The 26,702-nt window shown below is 37.1% G+C and overlaps 2 protein-coding genes across 5 annotated transcripts in view; both read left to right on the forward strand.

The window, feature by feature from the left end:
- The window catches only part of exoc4 (exocyst complex component 4), a 537,075-nt gene extending 520,831 nt beyond the window's left edge, over nt 1–16,244 (forward strand). For all 3 annotated transcript variants that reach the window (XM_039761360.1, XM_039761363.1, XM_039761362.1), the window contains exon 18: nt 14,487–16,244. In XM_039761360.1, the coding sequence (XP_039617294.1) occupies nt 14,487–14,724 (238 nt within the window). In that variant the 3' untranslated portion in view covers nt 14,725–16,244. The remainder of the gene's footprint in view (nt 1–14,486) is intronic.
- Nucleotides 16,245–21,774: 5,530 nt separating this feature from the next.
- lrguk (leucine-rich repeats and guanylate kinase domain containing) overlaps nt 21,775–26,702 on the forward strand; it is a 122,652-nt gene continuing 117,724 nt past the window's right edge. For both annotated transcript variants that reach the window (XM_039761364.1, XM_039761365.1), the window contains exons 1-3: nt 21,775–22,065; nt 26,317–26,418; nt 26,512–26,593. In XM_039761364.1, coding sequence (XP_039617298.1) covers nt 21,868–22,065; nt 26,317–26,418; nt 26,512–26,593 — 382 coding nt within the window. In that variant the 5' untranslated portion in view covers nt 21,775–21,867. The remainder of the gene's footprint in view (nt 22,066–26,316; nt 26,419–26,511; nt 26,594–26,702) is intronic.

Here is a 26,702-nt window from a genome sequence, read left to right on the forward strand (position 1 = left end):
TTCACTGCCTGAGCACATCATAATAAGATTGCACTAGGTGAGTCAAGCATTACAAGAAGGCTCATTATGAAAGTCAACCATTATTAACAGCAGTTGTCAAAATATGTACTGTATACAGTCTTGTAAATCAGAAATTAAAGCCTTATTAAAATGTATTTGTTTTGTATTTGCAGGTGTGGATATAGGTTGTTTTCCTGTTGCTAAGCCCTTTAATGTTTTTTATTTTGTTTTATAATATTTGGTTACTTCATGCTATCTTTATGTCCATTTTTGAACCAGATTAAATCAGGTGCTAGCAAGAGCCCAATCCCGGATTTGGCTTCAGTCCATGCCAGAGCACACTCATATACAAACTCATACTAAGCCAGTTTAAAGTCACCAGTAGACCTAACCTGCATGTCTCAGATTTATGCAAAAAATAGAATACTTGGAGAAAAAAACCAAATGCACAAAAAGAGAATGTGCAGGTTCTACACAGGCAGTGGCCTGAAATAGGAGGTGAACTCAGCAACTGGGACAGCAGTGCTAACCGCTGCTACATTTTGCCATCCTCTCTTTTAAGATTGTAATTTCACCGTAGATTAACTTTAGTTATCAAAATTTGACTTGTATTTTCCATCAGCATCATCACCTAGCTTTATAATCCCCTGTAATATAACGCTATTTAAACAGCTTGGCTTAGCAGCAAAGTTGTTGAAATTAGTGTCGACCATAATGTATCTAAGTTAAACTGTTTCCACTAACTAACTAACTAACTGTGTGAAAATTGCATAACTTGTCTAGATCTAGATTTAGACATATGTAAACAGATTTGTCATTTTTATTCGTATGTTAAATTCTGATATAAACGTCAAGTAAAAAATGTTCATACTAAAACATTTATTAAAAAAACCTAGTTTCTCCTAACAGATTTACTGCAAATACCTTTCAAGCTGTTGAAGAGGGCAAATAATATTTTTTTATGGTTTTAATTCCCTTACCACCCCCAACAAACATGCACACTCTTTCTCGCAAATCTAATCTGTACATTTAAATACTATGTGTGGAGGTCAATTTAAAGTCCTGACTCAGTACCTGAAATGTTACCATAGAGATGCTGACTGAAGCAACCATTAATGGATTCAATATTCTACAAGTATCAAATTGGGAAAAAATAAAATGCTGACAGTGTTCTTTAAAATGGGATAGCTTTCATTGTCTGTCTGGTTTATGCTTCATAAATCTGCTATGCACTCATTAGACACAGTCATATAAAAGAAGGTCCAATTAAGATGTCATTGAGGAGTTTGCACATGCACATATTACTTGGGTCACTGAAGAAAGTCTTTGAAATGTCATTTTCCTGGCTTTATGTTTAGCTTACAAATTCAACAGGGCAGGACTATTCTCTTCTTTAAGTATGGAATAGTTGCAGATACTGTTCTGGGCTATAATGATACAGCATAATAGACAACAATTTAATACAATATCTCTTGTTATTACATTGATGTTTAAAGGTTATTTAAAATAAATGCAGATTTTGTAGAGATAATGAAGAAGCCTAATTAATATCCCAGTTCAGATTTGTCTTCACTATAACCAGTATAAACACAAATAATACGTTATGGACACCAGCTGATCCCAGATCAATTCAGGCTGATCAGCTTACTAATTTACAAGCATGAATATTAAGTTACTGAATAAAGTTAGTAAAATTGTTATAAAAAAGTATCAAGTTCAAGTAAAGACTTTGTTATTTTAAACTTACTAAAATTAATTTAAAACATAGTCTTTAGACAAACAGAAAATACCATATTTTAATCATAAGCAGAGATAAAAAAATGAATGTTATTTTCTTGACTGAACACATAAAGAATTTAAAATCAGCATTACAATTATATTTATTATATTCCATTCTGTTAAAACACATATTAAGGCAGTGTTTTTGACATCTAGTGTGGAAGATAATGTTCATTTATATTGATGGATATTCAGAATGATTAGTTTGCTTGTATAGAACTGAAAAGCTTTTGTTAGATTAGTACAACACATACTATAGGGTGGCCCATATGTATATAATTGAAAAGACGTTATTGTCAGGAAACTACTGATGTTATTATAAAGTAACATAATGGAACATGACATTAAGAACCTTAAATGTTTTTTAATCCCCTGTTCTCCATGGCATGGTCCACTAATACGCCATGCCTGAAGATGAAGAGCAACATTCTCACAGGTGGCTTGGCACATCTGTACTAGGGAATCCATTCCCTGGGTCCCGGACATTTTTCATTCCTGCATTCCTGAAACCGGGAACAGGCAATTTCGCATATAGAGCGTGTAAAAGTGTAAAAATCGATCAAGAAATAACAGAGTTATAGTTGAAAACTGAAGACTTCATTGACGTCTGTCAAACAACAGCTTTGAACAGCAACTTGAAATTGCAATGCATCAGTCTGTTGCATTCGCATTATCTGTGCCAAGAAACTTGCCATCACAGAATGATGACAAGAAACTGGATGCATCAGTAACAGCTGAAATGGCGGTGTTTCACAGCAACAGCAAGCGCAGGCGTTGTTTAGAACAAGTGTATCTGTATCTGATGACTGTGCTGTCTACTTCCCTGGTGGCAAAGCATGTTTTCTCAGCAGCTGGTGTACTCTGCACGAAGTACTCTCTCACCTGGACGACCGCACGCTGCACAAGTTATGCTTTCTATACTCTTATTACTGCAACTAACTAGATCAGGGGTGCCCACAGTTTTTCGGCTTGCGAGCTACTTTTAAAATGACCAGGTCAAAATGATCTACCTACATTAAAAAGTGTATATATATATATATATATATAATATAAATACATATACATAAAATATATTTTGTCGTACCTTGCATAACTGAATAACCTTTATGGCACAATAACAATTCAATACATTTATGGTCACTACAGTATTTTGATTTAATAATCTTCATGTGGGAAAAGGCTGACTCGCATAAATAAGAGCGAATAATGCAGTCAAGGAGCTTTTGAATTCAGCCGAGTGAAAAATGACGGCTGTCCGATTAACTGCGATTTTAGTTCCCTCTACTTCTTCTTTCTCAGTTCATTTTTTGGAAGGACGTCTGTTTTTATGAACAGTTCGAAAGCGCCTTTTCACATTTTCCTTCTTTGGAATAGCAATGATAGATTGACAGATCAGACAAACGCACTTCGATTGTGACATTGTGAGAGAAAAAAATCCTCTTCTAATTCCACATAAAGCCCATACCCTCCCCAAACAATTTTTTAAAAATCCCTTCTTTAGTCGATATAAATTAGAAGGCTAACTAGATCACAGCCGGAGTTTTGCAGTAGCTCGCGCGTTTGATTGTGCGTGTGGGATGACCAGTGTCTTAAAAGAAAGGAGATCTCCGACTGGCCTGTATGTCAATCAAGTGGGAAATGCCATAGGGAGGATATATGATAGACTAACATTTAAAAAAAAAAAATTTTTTTTTGAATGCCACACGATCTACCTGCACTACCTTTGTGATCTACCGGTCGATCGTGATCAACGCATTGGGCACCCCTGATATAGATACATGTACTTATATGACAGCATGAACTGCTTGTAGATAAGGTTAGTCTTTTATTGGTGTCAACATATTGCAGTAGTTTTATCTATACTAATAAAAGTCAAAGCCCTCACTGACTGACTCACTCACTCACTCACTCACTGATCACTAATTCTCCAAGTTCTCGTGTAGGTAGAAGGCTGAAATTTGGCAGGCTCATTCCTTACAGCTTTCTTACAAAAGTTGGGCAGGTTTCATTTCGAAATTCTACGCGTAATGGTCATAACTGGAAGCTATTTTTCTCCATTTACTGTAATGGAGTTGAGCTCAAAAGCTGTGGGGGCGGAGTTTCGTGTGACATCATCATGCCTCCCACGTAATCACGTGAACTGACTGTCAACGCAGTGCGTAGAAAACCAGGAAGAGCTCCAAAAAGCACTGAAGAAAACATGCATTATATAATTGAGAAGGCAGAGAAACAATAAGAAGCGAGCGAGTGACATATACAACCATATTCATGAGTGCTGCTACTCGAAACAAAAAGCAAGGTGTAAACCTAAAGTTTAAATTAAGTTCATAGACAGGCTGCCGCTGGCGTTTGTCATGCCCACGGGTAATGCGGGATACAAGTTTAATGAGAGGACGCAGGATATAAACGAGAGTTTTTATCACTTTGTAACTAAGTTAAAATTGCACGTGAAGGGCTGTGCTTATGCAAATTCGAGACTGTGTTTGTGGGGATTGACAGTTAAGGCAGGTGGGGGAGTCACATCATCATCTCCCCTCCCATTCACCTCATTTCGCTGTGAGCTGAGCTCCGCGGCTAACGCAGTAGTGATGGGAAGTTCGGATCATTTTACCGACTCGGACCTTTGAGTCTCGTTCAGCAAAATGAACTAATCTTTTTTCGAGTCAATTCGTTCAATTCTCTGTCCGGCTCAGACTGCATAGGTTAAGCTTATGGGGCTATCACGTAATGATCGAACGACTCAAACCCAAGACTTGAGCGATGAACTAATCAATTCTGTTTCCGCTCAGACTGAGTTGGTTAAGCTTATGGGGCTGTCAAGTAATGATCAACGACTCAAAAAACCCGAAGACTCGAAACAGGTGAATCAATTCCAATCCAGAAACTATAGGAAGTTGTGCAAATGCTCATGCGCGACTGAATGAATCACTCCCACAAGACGACTCATTCTTCCCGAGTCACATTAAAGATTCGTTCAAAAACGACCCATCACTATAACGCAGTGTTACGGAAGTGACTTTGTGACGCTGCCACCAAATACTCACAGAAAAATCCACAAGTTAATACACACGCTGTTTCTACAGTTTCTCCACACTGAATCCTCCAGGCACTACTTACAAAAGGTTACATTGACAATCATGTTACGTTATTTTTAAAATGTTTCCTTTTCTTAGCACAAGCACAGCTGAGAAGCTTCGATGCATATGCTCCATAACGCGTTAAAAATCACGCATTTAATCACACTTTGCAATACAAGCAAAGGGGAACTTCTGTCAATGCATGATTTCATGGTACACTGATTATATTGATCAGTGCTTCCTGATTCATTTTACTCTCACATCCCCTTGGTTTGAGAAGAAGTATGAAAAAATATGAGGTTAACACAGAAAAACAGATCACCAATTTAAGCTTTATGAATAATCGATTCGCCATCAATAATTGTTTTGGTAAAGCCATACTCAGTGTAATCCTCCTTCCATTTTAGAATTTTTCCGCCATTAGCCATGATTAAATGAACGGTAAAAAGTAAGAGCGGCGAGGTGACTTATTCAGGCAGGCAGGTGACAGCTCAATAGCTCAATTTGGATATAAGTAGGTTCTATTTAGTCGCCAGAAATATTTTTGTTAGGAATGGAAGTTGAATTTAGTCTTTAAATTTCTATGGTAAAGAAAAAGTTATGCAATGATGACTAAATTTAACTATATAAAGTAAAACTTTTATATATAAAGTCATTCCCGAATATAAAAAGTCAAACCTTGATTATATAAAGTCAGCATCGGTATATATAAAGTCAAAACTTGTTTCTAAATATATAAAGTCAAAACTTGAATATATAAAAATGGCGTTGAATATTTCTGAATATATAAAGTAAGCACTGCAATATAAAGTCAAAACTTAAATATATAAAGTCAGCGTCGGAATATATAAAGTCAGCACTTATATATTCTGACGCTGACTTTATATATTCCAGTTTTCACTTTATATATTCCAGCGATGACTTTATACATTCAAGTTTTGACTTTGTATATTCCAGCGCTGACTTTATATATTCCAGCTGATTTTATATATTCAAGTTTTGACTTTGTATATTCGGAATGACTTTATATATTCAAGTTTTGACTTTATATATTCTGACTCCGACTTTATATATTCACAAAATCAATGTATTTGCCTGTTTGGCACCCCATAGTATATGTGTGTGTGTATATATGTACACATGTATGTATATATATATATATATATATCTATACTAATAAAAGGCAAAGCCCTCACTCACTCACTCACTCACTCATCACTAATTCTCCAACTTCCGTGTAGGTAGAAGGCTGAAATTTGGCAGGCTCATTCCTTACAGCTTACTTACAAAAGTTGGACAGGTTTCATTTCGAAATTCTACGCCTAATGGTCATAACTGGAAGGTATTTTTCTCCATTAACTGTAATGGAGTAGAGCTGCAAAGACGTAGGGGGCGGAGTTTCGTGTGACATCATCACGCCTCCCACGTAATCACGTGAACTGACTGTCAACGCAGTACGTAGAAAACCAGGAAGACCTACAAAAAGCGCTTAAGAAAACATGCATTATATAATTGAGAAGGCAGCGAAACAATAAGAAGCGGCGAGTGGCATATACTACCATATTCATGAGTGCTGCTACCTCGGAAAGAAAGCAAGGTGTAAACCTAAACTTTAAATTAAGTTCATAGACAGGCTACCACTGGCGTTTCACATGCCCACAGGTAATGCGGGATACAAGTTTAATGAGAGGACGCAGGATATAAACGAGAGTTTTGATCACTTTGTAACTAAGTTAAAATTGTAGGTGAAGGGGTGTGCTTATGCAAATTCGAGAGACTGTGTTTGTGGGGGATTGACAGTTAAAGCGGGTGGGGGAGTCACATCATCATCTCCCTCCCATTTACCTCAAGTTAATACACACGCTGTCTCTAGAGTTTCAACACACTGAATCCTCCAGGCACTACTTACAAAAGGTCACATTGACAATCGTGTTACGCTATTTTTAAAATCTTTCCTTTTCTTAGCACAAGCACAGCTGAGAAGCTTCGATGCATGTGCTCCATAACGCGTTGAAAAATAATGCATTTAATCACACTTTGCATTACAAGCAAAGGGGAGCTTTTGTCAATGCATGATTTCCTGGTACACCGATTACATTGATCAGCGCATCCCGATTCATTTTACCCTCGCACCACCTTAGTTTGAGAAGAAGTATGAAAAATATGAGGTTAACACAGAAAAACAGATCACCAATTCAAGCTTTATGAATAATCGATTCGCCATCAATAATTGTTTTGGTAAAGCCATCCTCCTTCCATTTTATAATTTTTCCGCCACTAGCCATGATTAAATGAACGGTAAAAAAGTAAGAGCGAAGCGAGGGTGACTTATTTAGGCAGGAATATATATGACAGCAACACTCATGACAATGTCAATCATGTTACGTTATTATTAAAATGTTTCCTTTTCTTTTTCATTACTTCTTTAACACACTACTTCTCCGCTCTGAAGCCTGGTATTTTGCTATATATATATATATATATATGAATGACCTCCAAAGAGCGCTGAGACTTTTGATATCATGAGCGTGTGTACAAAAGGGTCTCCTGCCCAGCAAAAGTCGAGCAGCCAGCGCGCATAGCTGTGCCGGCCTTTGAGACGCTGACTGCGCTTCTGCCTTAAGTCAAAGTGAGCACTTTTAATTTTTTTCATCCGCCCCCTGAGCTATAGCCCAGACAAGTGCAAACACGGGACCCCTTTTCTACACCACGGCAAAATAATATTAAGGCGATTCACACTTTCTTTTGCACGATACGATTATCAGGTCCTCAGCTCGGATTATGAACACACGCATACGAGTGGAGGACTCACAGTGCCATCACAGCCGATTAATGGCGGGGGCGGCTCACCAGTCTACACAAGACCCACCGCGACTGTCGCCAAAAGGCGATCATAACGTCAGCGAACACATCTCTCTATACTATATAAAAGAAAAAGGCAACTTTCCTTTCTTTACACCTTTTTTCCTTTTATCCCAAACCAAAGCCTTTCTCTCTTAACACGGCAGAGGACACAAAAATAATTTTCTTTAATTGCCGGTAAGGCACATTACCAGAGGCACAAATTTGAACGTTCACATAGAAAATGTAATTTCTATACCACAGCCGTCGTGTAGCGCCTTTCAAAAGGGATATTTCAAAAGGGATCTACTACCGAGAGATGATCCATATACATTTTAGCTGCTGTTAGTTACTTACCTGTTGTGTTACACAGTCTTTAAAATGTAGTTTACCCAACCACTCCAGTAGTGCTCAATGTACCTGTACTTCTTAAAACGTTAATGTTTTACTGTTTAATAACTTATAGACTATATTTTATTATTTTTCCCTTCATTTAATCACGGCTAGTGGCGGAAAAATTATAAAATGGAAGGAGGATGGCTTTACCAAAACAATTATTGATGGCGAATCGATTATTCATAAAGCTTGAATTGGTGATCTGTTTTTCTGTGTTAACCTCATATTTTTCATACTTCTTCTCAAACTAAGGTGGTGCGAGGGTAAAATGAATCGGGATGCGCTGATCAAAGTAATCGTGTACCAGGAAATCATGCATTGACAAAAGCTCCCTTTGCTTGTAATGCAAAGTGTGATTAAATGCATTATTTTTAAGCGTTATGGAGCACATGCATCAAGCTTCTCAGCTGTGCTTGTGCTAAGAAAAGGAAAGATTTTAAAATAACGTAACACGATTGTCAATGTAACCTTTTGTAAGTAGTGCCTGGAGGATTCAGTGTGGAGAAACTCTATAGAGACAGCGTGTGTATTAACTTGTGGATTTTCTGTGAGTATTTGGTGGCAGTGTGACTAATTTGCTTCGAAGACGGCGTTAGCTGCAGAGCTCAGCTCAGAGCCAAATGAGATGAATGGGAGGGGAGATGATGACGTGACTCCCCACCCGCCTTAACTGTCAATACCAAACAAACACAGTCTCGAATTTGCATAAGCACACCCCTTCACCTACAATTTTAACTTAGTTATAAAGTGATCAAAACTCTCGCTTATATCCCGTCCTCTCATTAAACTTGTATCCCGCGATTACCTGTGGGCATGTGAAACGCCAGGGTAGCCTGTCTATGAACTTAATTTAAAGTTTAGGTTTACACCTTGCTTTCTTTCCGAGGTAGCAGCAGTCATGAATATGGTAGTATATGTCACTCGCCGCTTCTTATTGTTTCGCTGCCTTCTCAATTATATAATGCATGTTTTCTTAAGCGCTTTTTGGAGGTCTTCCTGGTTTTCTACGCACTGCGCTGACAGTCAGTTCACGTGATCAAGTGATGCGGCGTGATGATGTCACACAAAACTCCCCCCACGTCATTCCAGCTCAACTCCATTACAGTTAATGGAGAAAAATACCTTCCAGTTATGACCATTAGGTAGAATTTGAAATGAAACCTGCCCAACTTTTGTAAGTAAGATGTAAGGAATGAGCCTGCCAAATTGCAGCCTTCTACCTACATGGGAAGTTGGAGAATTAGTGAGTGAGTGAGTGAGTGAGTGAGTGAGTGAGTGAGGGCTTTGCCTTTTATTAGTATAGATATATAGATAGTTAGATAGATAGAGATATAGATAGATAGATAGATAGATAGAGGTATACATAGATAGATAGATAGATAGATAGATATGAGAACAACATAGATAGATATGAGAACAACACTCATATCAATGACAAAACAATTACATTAACAATCATGTTACGTTATTTTTAAAATTTTTCCTTTTCTTTTCGTACCTTCTTTAAAACACTACTTCTCCAGTAAGGCTGGTATTCTGCTAGTATATATATATATGCCAGCAACACCCATGACAATGTCAAAACAATTACATTGTCAATCATGTTACGCTATTATTAAAATGTTAAAATGTTTCCTTTTATTTTTACTTCTCCGCTGCCAAGTTTAGGTATTTTGCTATATATATATATATATATATATATATATATATATATATATATATATATATATACTGTATATATATATACTGTATATATATATACTGTATATATATATACTGTATATATATATATATATAGATATACAGTGGAGTGAAAAACTATTTGCCCCTTCCTGATTTCTTATTCTTTTGCATGTTTGTCACACAAAATGTTTCTGATCATCAAATACATTTAACCATTAGTAAAATATAACAGTAAACAGTAAACATAAAACAATAAAAAGTAAACATAAAATGCAGTTTTTAAATGATGATTTTTATTTTTAGGGAGAAAAAAATCCAAACCTACATGGCCCTGTGTGAAAAAGTAATTGCCCCTTGTTAAAAAATAACCTAACTTTGGTGTATCACACCTGAGTTCAATTTCCGTAGCCACCCCAGGCCTGATTACTGCCACACCTGTTTCAATCAAGAAATCACTTAAATAGGAGCTGCCTGACACAGAGAAGTAGACCAAAAGCACCTCAAAAGCTAGAAATCATGACAAGATCCAAAGAAATTCAGGAACAAATGAGAACAGAAGTAATTGAGATCTATCAGTCTGGTAAAGGTTATAAAGCCATTTCTAAAGCTTTGGGACTCCAGCGAACCACAGTGAGAGCCATTATCCACAAATGGCAAAACATGGAACAGTGGTGAACCTTCCCAGGAGTGGTTGGCCGACCAAAATTACCCCAACAGCGCAGAGATGACTCATCCGAGAGGTCACAAAAGACCCCAGGACAACATCTAAAGAACTGCAGGCCTCACTTGCCTCAATTAAGGTCAGTGTTCACGACTCCACCATAAGAAAGAGACTGGGCAAAACGGCCTGCATGGCAGATTTCCAAGACGCAAACCACTGTTAAGCAAAAAAACATTAGGGCTCGTCTCAATTTTGCTAAGAAACAACTCAATGATTGCCAAGACTTTTGGGAAAATACCTTGTGGACTGATGAGACAAAAGTTGAACTTTTGGAAGGCAAATGTCCGTTACATCTGGCATAAAAGGAACACAGCATTTCAGAAAAAGAACATCATACCAACAGTAAAATATGGTGGTGGTAGTGTGATGGTCTGGGGTTGTTTTGCTGCTTCAGGACCTGGAAGGCTTGCTGTGATAGATGGAACCATGAATTCTACTGTCTACCAAAAATCCTGAAGGAGAATGTCCGCCATCTGTTCGTCAACTCAAGCTGAAGCGATCTTGGGTGCTGCAACAGGACAATGACCCAAAACACACCAGCAAATCCACCTCTAAATGCCTGAAGAAAACAAAATGAAGACTTTGGAGTGGCCTAGTCAAAGTCCTGACCTGAATCCAATTGAGATGCTATGGCATGACCTTAAAAAGGCGGTTCATGCTAGAAAACCCTCAAATAAAGCTGAATTACAACAATTCTGCAAAGATGAGTGGGCCAAAATTCCTCCAGAGCTGTAAAAGACTCATTGCAAGTTATCGCAAACGCTTGATTGCAGTTATTGCTGCTAAGGGTGGCCCAACCAGTTATTAGGTTCAGGGGCAATTACTTTTTCACACAGGGCCATGTAGGTTTAGATTTTTTTCTCCCTAAATAATAAAACCATCATTTAAAACTGCATTTTGTGTTTACTTGTGTTATATTTGACTAATGGTTAAATGTGTTTGATGATCAGAAACATTTTGTGTGACAAACATGCAAAAGAATAAGAAATCAGGAAGGGGGCAAATAGTTTTTCACACCACTGTGTATATATATATATATATATATATATATATATATATATATATATAGATATATATATATATAGATATAGAGAGAGAGAGAGATATATATATATATATATATATATATATATATATATATATATATAGTGAACTTGAACCCGGACACAGGCAGACAGACATCTTAAATTCACCACACACTTGTTTATTTACACTATGTACAAGTAGTCCCAGCTCAACTCCCCAGTGCCTCTTGCACCGATTCCCCAAGTCCAGGCCTTACAATGCCTCTCTCTTCCTTCAGGCCTTACAATGCCTCTCTCTTCCTTCAGGCCTTACAATGCCTCTCTTTTCCTCAGGCCTTACAGTGCCTCTCTCTCTTCTGGCCCCTTATATACTGCTCCCGGATGAGCACCAGGTGTTTCCGGCATTCCCTCCTTGGCCACGCCCCAGCGCGGCGGAAGTGCCGGCTGTCCTCCCGCAGCTCTCCGGCGCCACATAAGTCTTCCCCAGCACTTCCTGGTGTGGCGGAAGTGCTGGGCTTCAGGGTTCCTCAGGCTCCAGGGCGCTGCCTGGCGGTGGCCACGGGCCCCTACAGGGTTGGGCTTCCAAGCCCTCTACCCGTGGCCCCAATACAACCAGGGCGATCGCCTTGCGGTCTGAAGGAGGCACAAGCCCTCCTCTCGTCCTCCTGGCCCCGGCCAGGCTCCAGCCCGCCGGGGACCACAATATATATGAGAACAACACTCATATCAATGACAAAACAATTACATTAACAATCATGTTACGTTATTTTTAAAATTTTTCCTTTTCTTTTCATAACTTCTTTAACACACTACTTCTCGCTGCAAAGTAAATGATATAAAAATGCCATAGTTTTGTTTGTTTTTTTTTTTGTATCTGTGTGCAGTATATGACAGAAATTGTTTACAGATGCTATGTTTTTTTCTTGTGCAATGTTTTACAGAATTTTAGACTTTTACACAGTAGTACAATATATAAGATTATTGTTCTTGCTTGTGTGCTGCACAATTCACCTTTCAGCAGACAGTTTATGTTTATCCAGACTGTAATGTTCATGCCCTGTATGTCAGTTAGGATTAGTATTTTATTCCCTTTGGATTCATATCTTGTTTACATTAAGGGTGAGTGTCTGTTTAAAATGCTCTCACTATAATAATTTTGCTGGTCTTTGTGAAATGGTTTATTCATACTTGCACTGTTTGATCTCAGTAATACTTTGAAATGGTGATTTTAATGTTTTGTGTTATTTTACTTCCATTTTAATTAAGTAAATAAGACCTGTTTTCCTTAGCTATTGTTTCCATTATTCTCATTATTAAGCTACAATTAATATCCTACTATCAAGACCAAGCTAGAAAAGTAGGACTTTTACAAACATATTTTTAAAAGATGAAAAACATTGTCTAATTATTGTTATCGTCATAGTCCCAGAAACTATCGCAATCATTGTTTTTTGCCAATATCACACACCCCTAATATCATTATGCTATAACAAAACTATGAAAGCTGTTTTAGACTTTCTGTACTTTGGCAGCCACCTGTCTATGACCAACACTTCATCAGTTGCACCAACACTTCTCTCAGGAAACTATGTTGTTGAGTCTTCAAAAACCCTGACACCCAAGAACTGGGGTCACTAATTCAACCTGCCTAACTCCATTCGCCACAGATGTAAATATCCTACTGCTTACTGAGCCAAGGTCAAAAGAAGCAGCTCAAAGACATCTTCACAGCCTACCTCGAAAAAGGCCATTACAGCATCATTAGCTGAGAGCACATAAGAGCTGAACATTCCCTTTGGCACCACATTGTTCATCAACTGCATCTACTGTGGGGTCAACAAAACGTGGGAATGGAAAGCAACAGAGGAGAAACCAGATATGATGAAGTCCCTCCCAGATAGAATGTTGTATCCCCTCTGGCCTAGGATATACAGATAACTTTAAGAGATATCACTGTTTTTGAGAGGGTTTCATCCAAAAAGAGGATGAGAAACTCAGTAGTACAACATATATCTGATGTGTGCAGTGCAATGGTTAATATCGGTGACTCACAGCCTGTAGTCCTGGGTTCATATTCAGGCCAAGTGACTGTGTTGTGTTAACACAAATTATTTATTTCATTTTTATTACTATTTAATTTAACATTGTTTCTTTGTATCAGCATACTGCTGCTGGATTATGTGAATTTCCCCTTGGGATTAATAAAGTATCTATCTATCTATCTATCTATCTATCTATCTATCTATCTAATTCTTCCTATATAAGTATGAGTCTTTTTATTGTATTTGGGATTCCTCTGACACCCCAGAGTTGTGCATTAGGTATTTTTAAATTAGCTTTGTTCATGTTCCCTGCAATGGACATATTTCCTATCCAGAGTTTATTTCTGCCTTATATAGTGGTGTTGTGACATTCCTGGTCCAATACTATATTGGGATAAGAGAGTTCAGAGAGACAGATATACCTGGGTGCCCCACTCAGCTATACAGGTTTTTGAATTAACTGTCAAGGGAGGGCCTCTAATCATACCTTTCTTATGCACGAGATTGACTCTTCTACTTCTTTGACCTGCTCTGCTACTTTAAAACTATGCTCAACAGAGCTTCATTGCTTCTTATTAGTCTAAGGAGACATTACACCCCTATCCCAAAACAGTTAAAAAGCTAAGTGTATGCTTGTACATTTCACTGTCTAGCTAAAAGTTTCACAGCAACAGTTCTTCTAGCAGCTCCTGCAAAAATCACAGGCCATTCTAGAACAATTCACAATGTTGGAATGTGCTTTTAGGCTTTTCTTAAATCTTAGCCTTGAGTTCTAGTCACACATTTTAGCAGCAAATATGATAATATGGAACTATAAACTGTATTTCAGTGCATCACTTTTTGTTACTAAAATAATATATAACTACTTAAGATGCTGTAAACAAATAAATAATTGTCATGTTTTTCACCTTTTATTTTACAGGCAGTATTACGAGATGCTGTATAACACAGCAGATGAGCTGCTGCACCTAGTTGTGGACCAGGGTGTCAAATACACTGAACTGGAGTACATTAATGCATTAAGCCTTCTTCACCGCAGCCAGACTGGAGTTGGAGACCAGACTGTGCAAAATATGCGTCTTCAACGTCTAAAAGAGATTATTTGTGAACAGGCTGCTATTAAGCAGGCTACAAAGGACAAAAAAATAACGACTGTCTGAACACCCTCTGTAACTTGTTGTGTATTTGCCAACACTTCAGAAAGTCAAAATGTTTAGAATTGTTTTCGCCTATATGTTAAAAACCTAAGGTTAATTTGTCATTTTACTTTAAGAACAAAGAAATCATAGGCAACTTGTTAGTGTAAACGTATCTCAAGCCCTGCTTAAATGCATTCTTATAAAGATCTTTGGGCCATTTGGAGATGTTTTATGGACATTCTGTTTGGCATTTAAGACCCATGAGCTTTCGAGTAATAAATTCTCATTCATTTTTCAGGACTCTTAAAATACCAAATGTGTGCTCAGAATAGAAATGACTGAAAGACTGTAAGTCTTAGCTTTGAGAAAATTAAAAGCTGAGTAAAGGGAGAAACTCATTTTATGCCAACTAATTTTCTTTTTACATAACAGAATGATGGCATATTTCCCTCTTTGAATAATGTAAGAATCTGCAGTCTTTTTTGCTATGGAAATGTCATATAAATTATAAAAGTGCTAAAGAAATGTCTCTTTTGGTATTATGCCTTTTTATGACATATTTACTTTGTAGCGCTACTTGCTTAATTAAAAACACTAAAGAAATAACATATTAAAAGATGGCATCAAAATCTAGGTGTTTATTTTCATATTTAATACCTTGGTAATGCTTTTCTAGTATGAATCCTTACAACAATATGGTGTCTCTTTAGTATGATTGTAGATATGTTACTGACATGATTTTTATGTGTGTTTGCATTTATGATAGCATTTTTTACATAATGACAAGAATACCACTAAGGGAAACAGATGTAAAGAAAAATACAGATGCACACTAAGACTAAAGAGTACCTTTTGAAATAGACCCACCTGTAAAAACTTTAGATATTTCTTTTTATTTTTTGAGATTTACATTTTATTGGAAAAACCTTTTAAGGTGACCTAGCATTGTATTATTTTTAAGGTAGACCATTCCTATAGTGGCTAAAATTAAATTGTTGCTAAATACGATATACACTTTTTAAAAAATGACTGCACATATATGGTATAAAAAATGAAATGGGTGGCTTATTAATGTGCGTTGCAGCTTAAGTCAAATTCTCAATGAAGAATGATAATGAAATCAATGCATCACAGTCTTTCATTTTGCAGCATTTAGGTATTGATTTGAAAACATAATAACAATTTGGTCGATACTTCATATTTTCATCCTTTCTTATCATTACAGAGAAAACGCTCATACAGTGATGTCTGCTTTACATTTATGATTCTTGATAATTACTCTCTTTGTGACCTTTGTGTAGTTTTAATGGTTGAATTTGAAGATACCTCTATTGTTTCCTTTGATAATGCATGCCTGCTATTAAATAAGGTAGCTAGTATATATTCAGTAGAACTAAACAAAAGCTGTGAGCTGAGCTACATGCATTATATTTTTGATCAGGAATGCTACAGCAGAAATGGGCTTAATGTGCTGAAAAGAGTGATATTCAGTTGGTGCAGTTCCTTTATAATAAATGTTTTATTTGGAAACCCTTTCCATATCCACTGTTGTTTTTGTCTTTATTTAACTAAAGTCATTTGGCCTAACTGCCCACTTAATTATATTTAAAAAATTGTATTTAAATGTATGTAATTTAAATTGCACTTTTTCATGTAGTAGATGGTATCTTCATTTATACTCCTATTTCAAAAGCGTGTATTTCCTAAAATAATATGAAATCTAAACTATTGTATGCCATGTTTTAAAAAAGTAATCAAGCAAGTAAGCAAATACAGTACTACAATAATTACAGTAAACTTTTAGGTTCAGGTCAATCTGAAAGAATGAGATTTTAACATTTAAACGTCCTGTGTGCAAGTACATGTAAATATGTGAACTGCCAACCCAAGCACATGGTCAGTGTAATTTAGAACTGTTTATTGTGCAACCACCTTTAGGTGGCAATGACTAACAAAGATTCTTGAATATTTCTAGACAAGCTTTAAGTGTGCATTCTACAGTATCACTGCAACCCATATGGTTCAGTTCTTTTTTGTTTAGTGCATTTAACACATTTCTAAATAGAGTTCAAATAAAAGGCAAAGAAATATTATTAAAAACATGCAATTTCATTAATTTTTTGAAACCGCTTACAAAATCAGTAGGGCCACAACCACCAGTCACCATGACATCACAAGTGACACCCATGCAAAAACCTATTCTTATTTGTAAACCTACATACAAATCTTGGTGTGGACACAATTTGACACTACATGCATGTTCTTAATGTGTTTTTCCCAGGTACTCTGGTTAGTTCCCCACATCCCAAAGGCATGTGTATTAAATTGATAGTCAACTCTTAATTGTGTGTATGATTGTTCCCAAATGTGTGAGTGTGTATGAATTGTCATGGACTGGTAATGTATAAAGTGTTTGGTTCTTTCTTGCAATCAATGTTGCTTGGAAAGTCTCTTCATCAGAGGTGGGTAGAGTATATCTCTCTCTCCCTGAAATTCAGGCTGCACTTCCTCTCTGCCAATTAAATCCTTGCCCTGACCCACCTCTCATACCTAAAGCAAGTAAGTGCTTGACAAGCAACTGCCTTCAGATAATAATTCCAGAATTAGCAACACCATTTAGAAATCATAGGACCTTCTCTTTCTCTAGGGCTCACCAGTTGGGTCCAGATATCACTGATGAATCCCCCCGTCCCTTCAAAAAAGAATTAGGATTCCAAATGTTTAACATAGAAACCACTCATTACTGTTACCCACCAGTCAAGTTGACCTCTATTGGTGTTATGTCTGTCTCATATCACTTGTCTACCACATCAGTGCCCACAAAGTAATTATTCCTGGGGCACCTTTCTTCTTTTTTTCCTGTCAATCATGAAGAATCCACTGCATCCACTGAACAGTGTCATCTCCAGGCAGAGGAGCAGCTTCAGTGACAGACTGATGTCACTGTCCTGCTCCAATGACAGACTGAGGAGATCGTTCCTCCCCCACACTATGCGACTCTTCAATTCCACCCGGGGGAGTAAATGCGAACATTACTCAAAGTTGTTGTCTGCTTTTTTATTTTATTTTAATTTTTTTTATTAAATTTTTTTTTTCATTTTTATTACTATTTAATTTAATATTGTTTCTTTGTATCAGTATACTGCTGCTGGATTATGTGAATTTCCCCTTGGGATTAATAAAGTATCTATCTATCTATCTCTCTATCTATCTATCTATGCTTCTTCTAAAGAATGTACTCTGTTGAGCCCTTCCTCGGCTATATGCCACTCTTCTGAAAATGTATATTTTGGCATAATGAATTTATCAAGAGAATAACAGATATACTGTACATTACTACCTGGAAAATATTTACCATAAACTAGCAGAAGTAAACTGACAGACAAAAAGCCAGAATACAGTATATCTTTAATTCTGTACCAGTGAAACTCTGAATTACTTATCTAATAACCACTGCCAGCACTTGTGCAAATGAAATACATTTCAGACTTGTATCTTACATCAAGGGCTTATTTCTTTCATAATTATCTCAACAGGTTTGTAAGATATTGGGTATCTGCTTCTGAACACATAATCAGGTTTATTACAAAACTTCTGTTGACTCTCCATTTTCTAAGAACCAAACATGCACAGTACATAATCCCAATCTAAAAAAGACAGTGTTTTAAGTTTAATCAAATAAAATGTTTCACAATTAAATATACAGGGACTGCGGTGGGTTGGCACCCTGCCCTGGATTGGTTCCTGCCTTGTACCCTGTGTTGGCTGGGATTGGCTCCAGCAGACCCCCGTGACCCTGTATTCGGGTTCAGCGGGTTAGAAAATGGATGGATGGATATACAGGGACATCTCAGTTTATATTAACTTTTTAAGCCATATTTTAAGCATAATCAGAAGATTAAGAGAATAGCGGCCAGAGTCAAAGGACACCTATTGCTGGAGGAATAGCCTTTAAGCTTCATTAAACCAAAATTAAGATGACTAATAAATTACTTCAGTGTAAGTATTTATTAAAAACTGAAGTGGAATAATAATGAAATTGAATAAATATTTAAAAAATATTTTTTATTGTGTATTTTGACTATTGCAAAAACTTCAAGGCAGCTTACCAGACCTGGACATATTACATATTATATATTTTTTACAGTTGGAGCAGAGGCAGGTCAAATGATTTTCTAGGGGTTCCACAGTACAGCACAGGTGGGAACTGAATGAAAAACTTTGTGATTGCAAATTCAGTGCCATAGGCACTACACCATGCTGTGTTATGTACTACTAGGGGCTTCGCTCGCCAACCCAACCCCGGCCTGCGCTACACGCCAGCAACTTCACGTCTCTACCACTTGCGTATGTGGATTTCACTTTCACCCAACAACAAATCTTTTAATTCTTGAGGATACACCTCTTCATTGGGAAGAAACTACTTTTCCCTGATGGCAACACGAATTAGAGGATCTACAAGTCTCTGACTGAAAGTTTAAATCTGAACAATATATTCAATCTCTTTTCGCTGTTCTATTATTTCACTGAGTAATAATTTCCGTTTGTTTGCGCTAATGTGATCTTTACTATCATTTGGTTGAGACTTTCATTATCTCTAACCTGCGCTGCATATGTATCGCACCATTCAAGTTTTTTAATTCTTTACGACATTCTACTTTGCCATCCAATCTGTGTCTTTTATTTCTGGCTCTGGGTGTGGTTAAATCTCTCAGCACAAAGTCTTGTCTCACGGGACTTAAAAGTATCTCTCTGAAAAAGTCACATCTTGTCCCAGGCTAAAAATTCTCGTCTAGTCCCAGGATTTTTTTTATATAATAGAGAGATGTTTCAAAGGAAAAAATGGACTTCCAGGAAGCAAGTAGGCCATTCTGTCACTCAGTGAAGAACTGTTTAGAACAAATGGGACTTGTTCTGTTTATTTACAGCTTATCTATCTGTCAAAGACTGTCGTAAAATCTAGAGTGGCATATTTAGATCTAGAGTGCTACCTGGTAACATGACAGAAGCACACAAGTCAAAAGAGTGCAATAACAAATACATGCAACAAGTAAATTGTTAGTGTACTGTGCCGCCATTAAAAAAAAACTCCAATGCATGGAGCAACATTATACACAAATGGAGGGACACCTCTAAATTTTGATAAAGAAAAATTCCTGTGCAATTTATAGGGCCACCTTATATGTATTCCTTTCCAAACATTCACAATGTGGCACTCGTCTGTACGACAGAATTAACTGCAGGTGGAAATTAAGCAGAACAAATCTTGATTTAAACGCCTCTGCTCCTGCAAAGAAAATATGGTAATGACGGCTGAGACAAGAAAGAAATAAACAGATACAACGCAGGGTGAGGAATTTGGTGCTTTAGAAAAATGCATATATAGGGTGGTCCAGATCTAATTATGCAATTTTCATTACGCTATGACTTATTAAGTTTATTACATAGAAAATCACCCGAAAAATCCCGAACCATCGAGAAGTGTGCGAACTGACGACATGAAGAATCGTCTTCTCGCCGAGCTGGAATAGTCCCCACATAAATCAAAGTCATCCAGACGATCTGGATGTGCATGATTAGATCTGGACCACCCTGTATTATTTTACTTCACAATAGAACAGGTAAGTTACTGAACCATAGCACACTTAATAAACTTCCCTGCTACTAAAGGTCACAGGGAGTAGAAAATACAAGTACACACACAAGCACTGGGACAATTCACATTTCACCTCATTTTATCCCCTCTCCGCACATACTTGGGATGATTGCAGATTATAGTCTGTCATGTACCTGCCAACCACTGCCAAACTGAGTTCAGAGAGAGACAGAAGTAAGCTCTTGTAATGATCCCATTCTTAATTTACACAATTTGGTGAAATAGCATTGCCTCACCACTTATTTTCAAAATCACAGCATATCATCGATACTATATGATATCAGATCCTAAAGAAACACGTAAAGAATTGTACCATATTTTGATATTTATTTGAAATGTCAATTTCTTTCTTTGTGAGAAATAGTTATCACTCCCTAATTCTGCAACAATATATTAGCAAGAAATACAGGATGGTCCAGATCTAATTATGCACATCCAGATCGTCTGGATGACTTTGATTTATGCGGAGATGATTCCAGTTCAGCGCAAAGATGATTCTTCATGTCGTCGGTTCGCACACTTCTCGATGGTCTGGGACTTTTCGGGTAATTTTCTATGTAATAAACTTAATAAGTTATAGCGTAATGAAAATTGCATAATTAGATCTGGACCACCCTATACTGTACACGTTTCTCATCACCACAGAACACATTTGACCCCACTTACCATTACAAAGTACTTCCTCGCAACTTTCACCTTCAGCTTCAACAGCTAATTTCACTCCCTGTTAGGAAATATTAAGGAGATGTAAGTGCAGACTTTGATATATAGTCAGCTTAGTAAAAATACATTTCTACTTTTTAACCCACTGACATGTTGACTTGTTGGTACTTTTAGGTTTACTGTCCTGCTGGCATTGTACAGCTGCACGTTTGCTGACAGACCAAATTCATGTCCTCTTCACTGATGAGGACCAAAGTCATGCAAAAATGAGCTAAACATATTCTTTTTGTGGAAAAAAGAGTTTGTATTTTACAGATACAACAGGTCTTTTTAAAAATCTATTTTGTCACTGTCTAAAATTGTAAGCTGCCTCCTTCAAGCCAAACATTGCTCAAATACCATGTACAATTTTTAAATTATCTTTCTTTTGCAACTGTAATGCTGCCTCAGTTGAAACTTTAATCCATCAATTTTCCAAATCTGGCTGGGTCGCAAGGACGCTAGAGCCTGTGGTGCTTTATTGCTGTAACTTGTTTTACTTCTATTCAGCATGCATCGCGCCGTTTCTTGTCTTAGCAGAACACACTTTTATAAACCTTTTGCAGGTCTCATCGGGACTGACTGTAGACGTGGACCGAGCCGGGAGACATGGGGCTAATGACACGATAGAACAACAAATCCCGGCATCCTCTCTTCCTGTCTCTTGGTTTCTTAGCAACGGTATATAAACAATATCTGCCGGTAGCGCCTATTTCTACAACGCTGAACTGCTTTAGGTTTACCCGATGTGATTTTCCTTATTTTCAGAGAGCAGAGACGCAGGAAGTCCCCTAGTTTTTAAGGACATGTCGGCCGCTGTCTCTGTCCGTGGCTCTTTCCTGGCAACTCTAACTTCGACTATGTCTCCTGACGATCCGGGACTGACTTCTTCAGCAGGCGAGGTTGATAATCTCTGGGGAGACAGCGAAACGTCAGATGACTCAAGCACCCTGGAAGAAGAGGAAGAGGCCGAGAGAGACGAAGGAGCTCTGGAAGAAAAGGAGGTGAAATTAAATATTTGCGCAACGTCTTTTATTGGCCTCCGCTTTATAGCGCCTTTGGAGAAGGAGTTGTCAGCAATTGATAGAAAAGCTGTGACTGGCGACAGATGGTAATAAAAAGTCAGCGTGTAATTACTACTGCTGCTTATTTATTTTAATCCATTTAAGGTTATCATGCACATGTTGAAAAATAATACATTTGCCGAGTGCGAGTGTACTCTCTTACGGACAGCCGATCCAGGATTGGTCCCTGACCAGCAAACGATACTACAATAAAATGGACGAACATTTCAGAGGACAAGGAAAGCGTTTCCCAACCGAACATAAAAACTTTGTAATTCTTATGCTAATAGAGCAAGACAGGCAGCTTCGAAATTATAAACGAAATTGTGTTTTATGCACAATTTTAAAGGCATTCCACATGGCACGGCAGGATTTTCCTAGTGTGACAAGTGGCAATGTGAAATTTGGATAAACCTGATTTTCCTATATTTCTTTCCACCAAAAAATACGTTTAATAAGATTAGCTCAAATACTGATGTCTATTTATATTTTTAAAAGCATAAAGTTATCCTCTATGATATGAAACTGTTACAGAATTTGTTTAAGAACTGGACACTCAGACATAGGCTAGTTACAAATACAATTGTTTGTACATGTAGTTGTTAAGATGCTTATAAACAGAGAAACACAGATGCATGGAATAAATTACCAAGCAGTGTGGCAGATAGCCGCAGTAGTACTTTGGGAAGAAACAAAAGTCGACTTTATGCTTTTTCGGTGTAATCGGTAAATTGGATTAAAGAACTTTATCAGGCTGAATGGTCTGTTCACGATTAAATTGTTAAAATGTTCTCAGGTTATGCACATCAAGGCATATTTCTGGGGGTCTGCTTGCGGACATACTCGAAAATCTTTCATAATCCATCTTTATTTTATATTAGCCTTTCCTACTACATCATTTAGGCTTTATTAACTTTTAGTCAAAAAAAAAAAAGATTTTAGAGACACGTTTTAATTCTTGAAAATCATGCAAATGAATTTCTTTTTCTTGCTCTAAGCTTGGTGTTTAATTTTTCAGTGTGAAAAATGTTATATGTGTTGGGGTCCTGGGAGGTAGAGGGTTTGTTTATGTATACCTTTGAGTTTCAGTAACACCTAAATTTCCCCTTGCGGATAAGTAAAGTTTAAATTAAAAATTTAGAAGAAAAAAAATCTTTTATCAAAGCAAGAAATGCAATCTCGTGCCAAAAATGTTGATTTCAGTTCCGTCTTCCTAGTCATTTGTCTGTGGTGCAATTCATCCATTGCTTCATTTTCTTCTCTTTTTCTTTTTCTTGGTTAGGGTTACAGGGTGTGCATCATATGTTGCAGGAAAAATAAAGAAAAAGCCATTTAATTACTGTGTTTATGAGATAAAACTTTGGGAGTTTTGAAGAATGTTCAGTGACTGGAGTAACATATCTTACAAATGGTATTTAGTTAAGATAAATGAAGGCCGAGTATTGAAATAAACAAATAAAATGCAGTCACAACACATTTTCAAAATCCTAATTTCAACATTTTTCAAACTTGGTATAACTGAAACTATATATGCCAATGTACAGTCATATGAAAAAGTTTGGGAACCCCTCTCAGCCTGCATTATAATTTACTCTGTTTTCAACAAAAAGATAACAGTGGTATGTCTTTCATTTCCTAGGAACATCTGAGTACTGGGGTGTTTTCCGATCAAAGATTTTTAGTGAAGCAGTATTTAGTTGTATGACATTAAATCAAATGTGAAAAACTGGCTGTGTGAAAATTTGGGTCCCCTTGTAATTTTGCTGACTTGAATGCATGTAACTGCTCAATACTGATTACTTGCAACACCAAATTGGTTGGATTAGCTCGTTAAGCCTTAAACTTCATAGACAGGTGTGTCCAATCATGAGAAAAGGTATTTAAGGTGGTCAATTGTAAGTTGTCCTTCCCTTTGACTCTCCTCTGAAGAGTGACAGCATGGGATCCTCAAAGCAACTCTCAAAAGATCTGAAAACAAAGATTGTTCAGTATCCTGGTTTAGGGGAAGGCTACAAAAAGCTATCTCAGAGGTTTAAACTGTCAGTTTCAACTGTAAGGAATGGAATCAGGAAATGGAAGGCCACAGGCGCAGTTGCTGTTAAACCCAGGTCTGGCAGGCCAAGAGACATACAGGAGCGGCATATGCAAATGATTGTGAGAATGGTTACAGACAACCACAGATCACCTCCAAAGACCTGCAAGAACATCTTGCTCCAGATGGTGTATCTGTACATTGTTCTACAATTCAGTGCAATTTGTTCAAAGAACATCTGTATGGCAGGGTGATGAGAAAGAAGCCCTTTCTGCACTCATGCCACAGACAGAGTCACTTGTTGTATGCAAATGCTCATTTAGACAAGCCAGATTCATTTTGGTGCTTTGGACTGATGAGACACAAATTGAGTTATATGGTCTTAACAAAAAGCGTTTTGCATGGCGGAAGAAGAACACCGCATTCCAAGAAAAACACCTGCTACCTACTGTCAAATTTGGTGCAGGTTCCATCATGCTGTGGGGCTGTGTGGCTAGTTCAGGGACTGGGGCCCTTGTTAAAGTTGAGGGTCGGATTAATTCAGCCCAATATCAACAAATTCTTCAGGATAATGTTCAAGCATCAGTCACAAAGTTGAAGTTACGCAGGGGTTGGATATTCCAACAAGTCAATGACCCAAAACAGTTTGAAATCTACAAAGGCATTCAAATGCAGAGGGAGAAGTACAATATTCTGGAATGGCCGTCACAGTCCCCTGACTTCAATATCATCAAAAATCTATGGGATGATTTGAAGCAGGCTGTCCATGCTCGGCAGCCACCAAATTTAACTGAACTGGAGAAATTTTGTATGGAAGAATGGTCAAAAATACCTCCATCGAGAATCCAGACACTCATCAAAGGCTATAGGAGGCATCTAGAGGCTGTTATATTTGAAAAAGGAGGCTCAACTAAGTATTGATGTAATATCTCTGTTGGGGTGCCCAAATTTATGCACCTGTCTAATTTTGTTATGATGCTTATTGCATATTTTCTGTTAATCCAATAAACAATGTCACTGCTGAAATACTACTGTTTCCATAAGGCATGTCATATATTAAAAGGAAGTTGCTACTTTAAAAGCTCAGCCAATGATAAACAAAAATCCAAAGAATTAGAAGAGGGGTTCCCAAACTTTTTCATATGACTGTAATATATAAAATAAGGAGATCTAAGGGTGGAATGCTGTACCACAGCTCCATATTCTTGTGTTAAATCCCACCCTGACACCCACTTTTTGAGACATGCACATTCATTTCTGTATCCACAAGGGTTTCCCCCAAATATTCATTTTCTTGCCTCTTCCCAAGAGCGTCCAAGTTAGCCTGAAAGTCATCCATTCAGAGTTGGTTCCTGCTTTGCATCTGACATTGTCATTGCTTCTAATAAACCTGCATTGGTATAGTATATGCAGGTTTTAAAAAATAAATGTTTAAATTAAAACTGTCAAATTTCTGTTATTTTTAACTATAATTTAGTTTTTTATATAGGGAAAAATACAGTTCTCCTCTACAAAAGAGTGAATGAAATCCTTAAAACCTGTCTTATAGAAAGAGCCTTGAGATTAACACTTATTTTAACAACATACCTCTAGACAGTAAGCAATAAATATTACAAAAATCATTGGTGGTGGGCTACATAACAATATTGAAAAACTACAGAGGCCATAAGAAATATTTCTGTGTTTATATGTTTATCATTCTTACCAATCAGAACCTGTTAAGTAAATTATAACGGCAGTAAATCCAATTACTTTTAGATACTCTTTAAAGTACTGTTGCCTCACAGATCCAGAGTCTTTTTCAGTCTCAGCCATAGCACTGTCTGACAGATCATGTCTGTGTGGGTTTTCTTGTATGTGCTCTGCATTGCCTCATATAAACTAAGGACATGCAATTCATGTTACCCATTGACTTTAAACTGGCCCTGTATGAGTTAGTTGTGGTGCCCCGCAATAATGTTCAGGGCTGGCTCCAAGCTTGTGACCCTGAACTGGTTAACCAGGTTTGATTTATTTTGGTTTTTTTCTTAGCTTCATCCATCTTCACTAAATTTCATTTGTTAGAAAAGCAACTCCAGTCTTGTACTATATCAAAGCTATGTTGGCTATACTGCTCACATGTTTTATTTCCCTGTTTGCGTCCTGTTTTATCTTTTCAGGATGATCTGGTGCTAACAGATGATATCGTCTACAAAGGTCTTTCTTATCTTGGTCGCACTGCTACTGGCATCGAACAAGCTTATCTACATTTGTGTTTATATGTGAGTCATTGCTGTCTTTGAGCTGGATTTGTATAATGTAAATTTTATTGTAATGGGTTTCCACTTATTTTGATCTGTATTTTCTGTTAACAGGCACACAAGTTGAGAGATATAGACATTTTGAATGAATATGTCCATTTACAGAAACTGGACATTTCCTACAATAAAATCAAAGGTAATAGCCTCTTTTTTATTCTTTGTTATATTCATGTCAATTGTCATAAAACAATGTGTTGCTATGCAAAATGATTTTCTAATAAGTGCTTTGCAGAATTTCTTATATG

This window comes from Polypterus senegalus, chromosome 8 (genome assembly GCF_016835505.1).
Source record: "Polypterus senegalus isolate Bchr_013 chromosome 8, ASM1683550v1, whole genome shotgun sequence".
Taxonomy (NCBI): Eukaryota; Metazoa; Chordata; class Cladistia; order Polypteriformes; family Polypteridae; genus Polypterus; species Polypterus senegalus.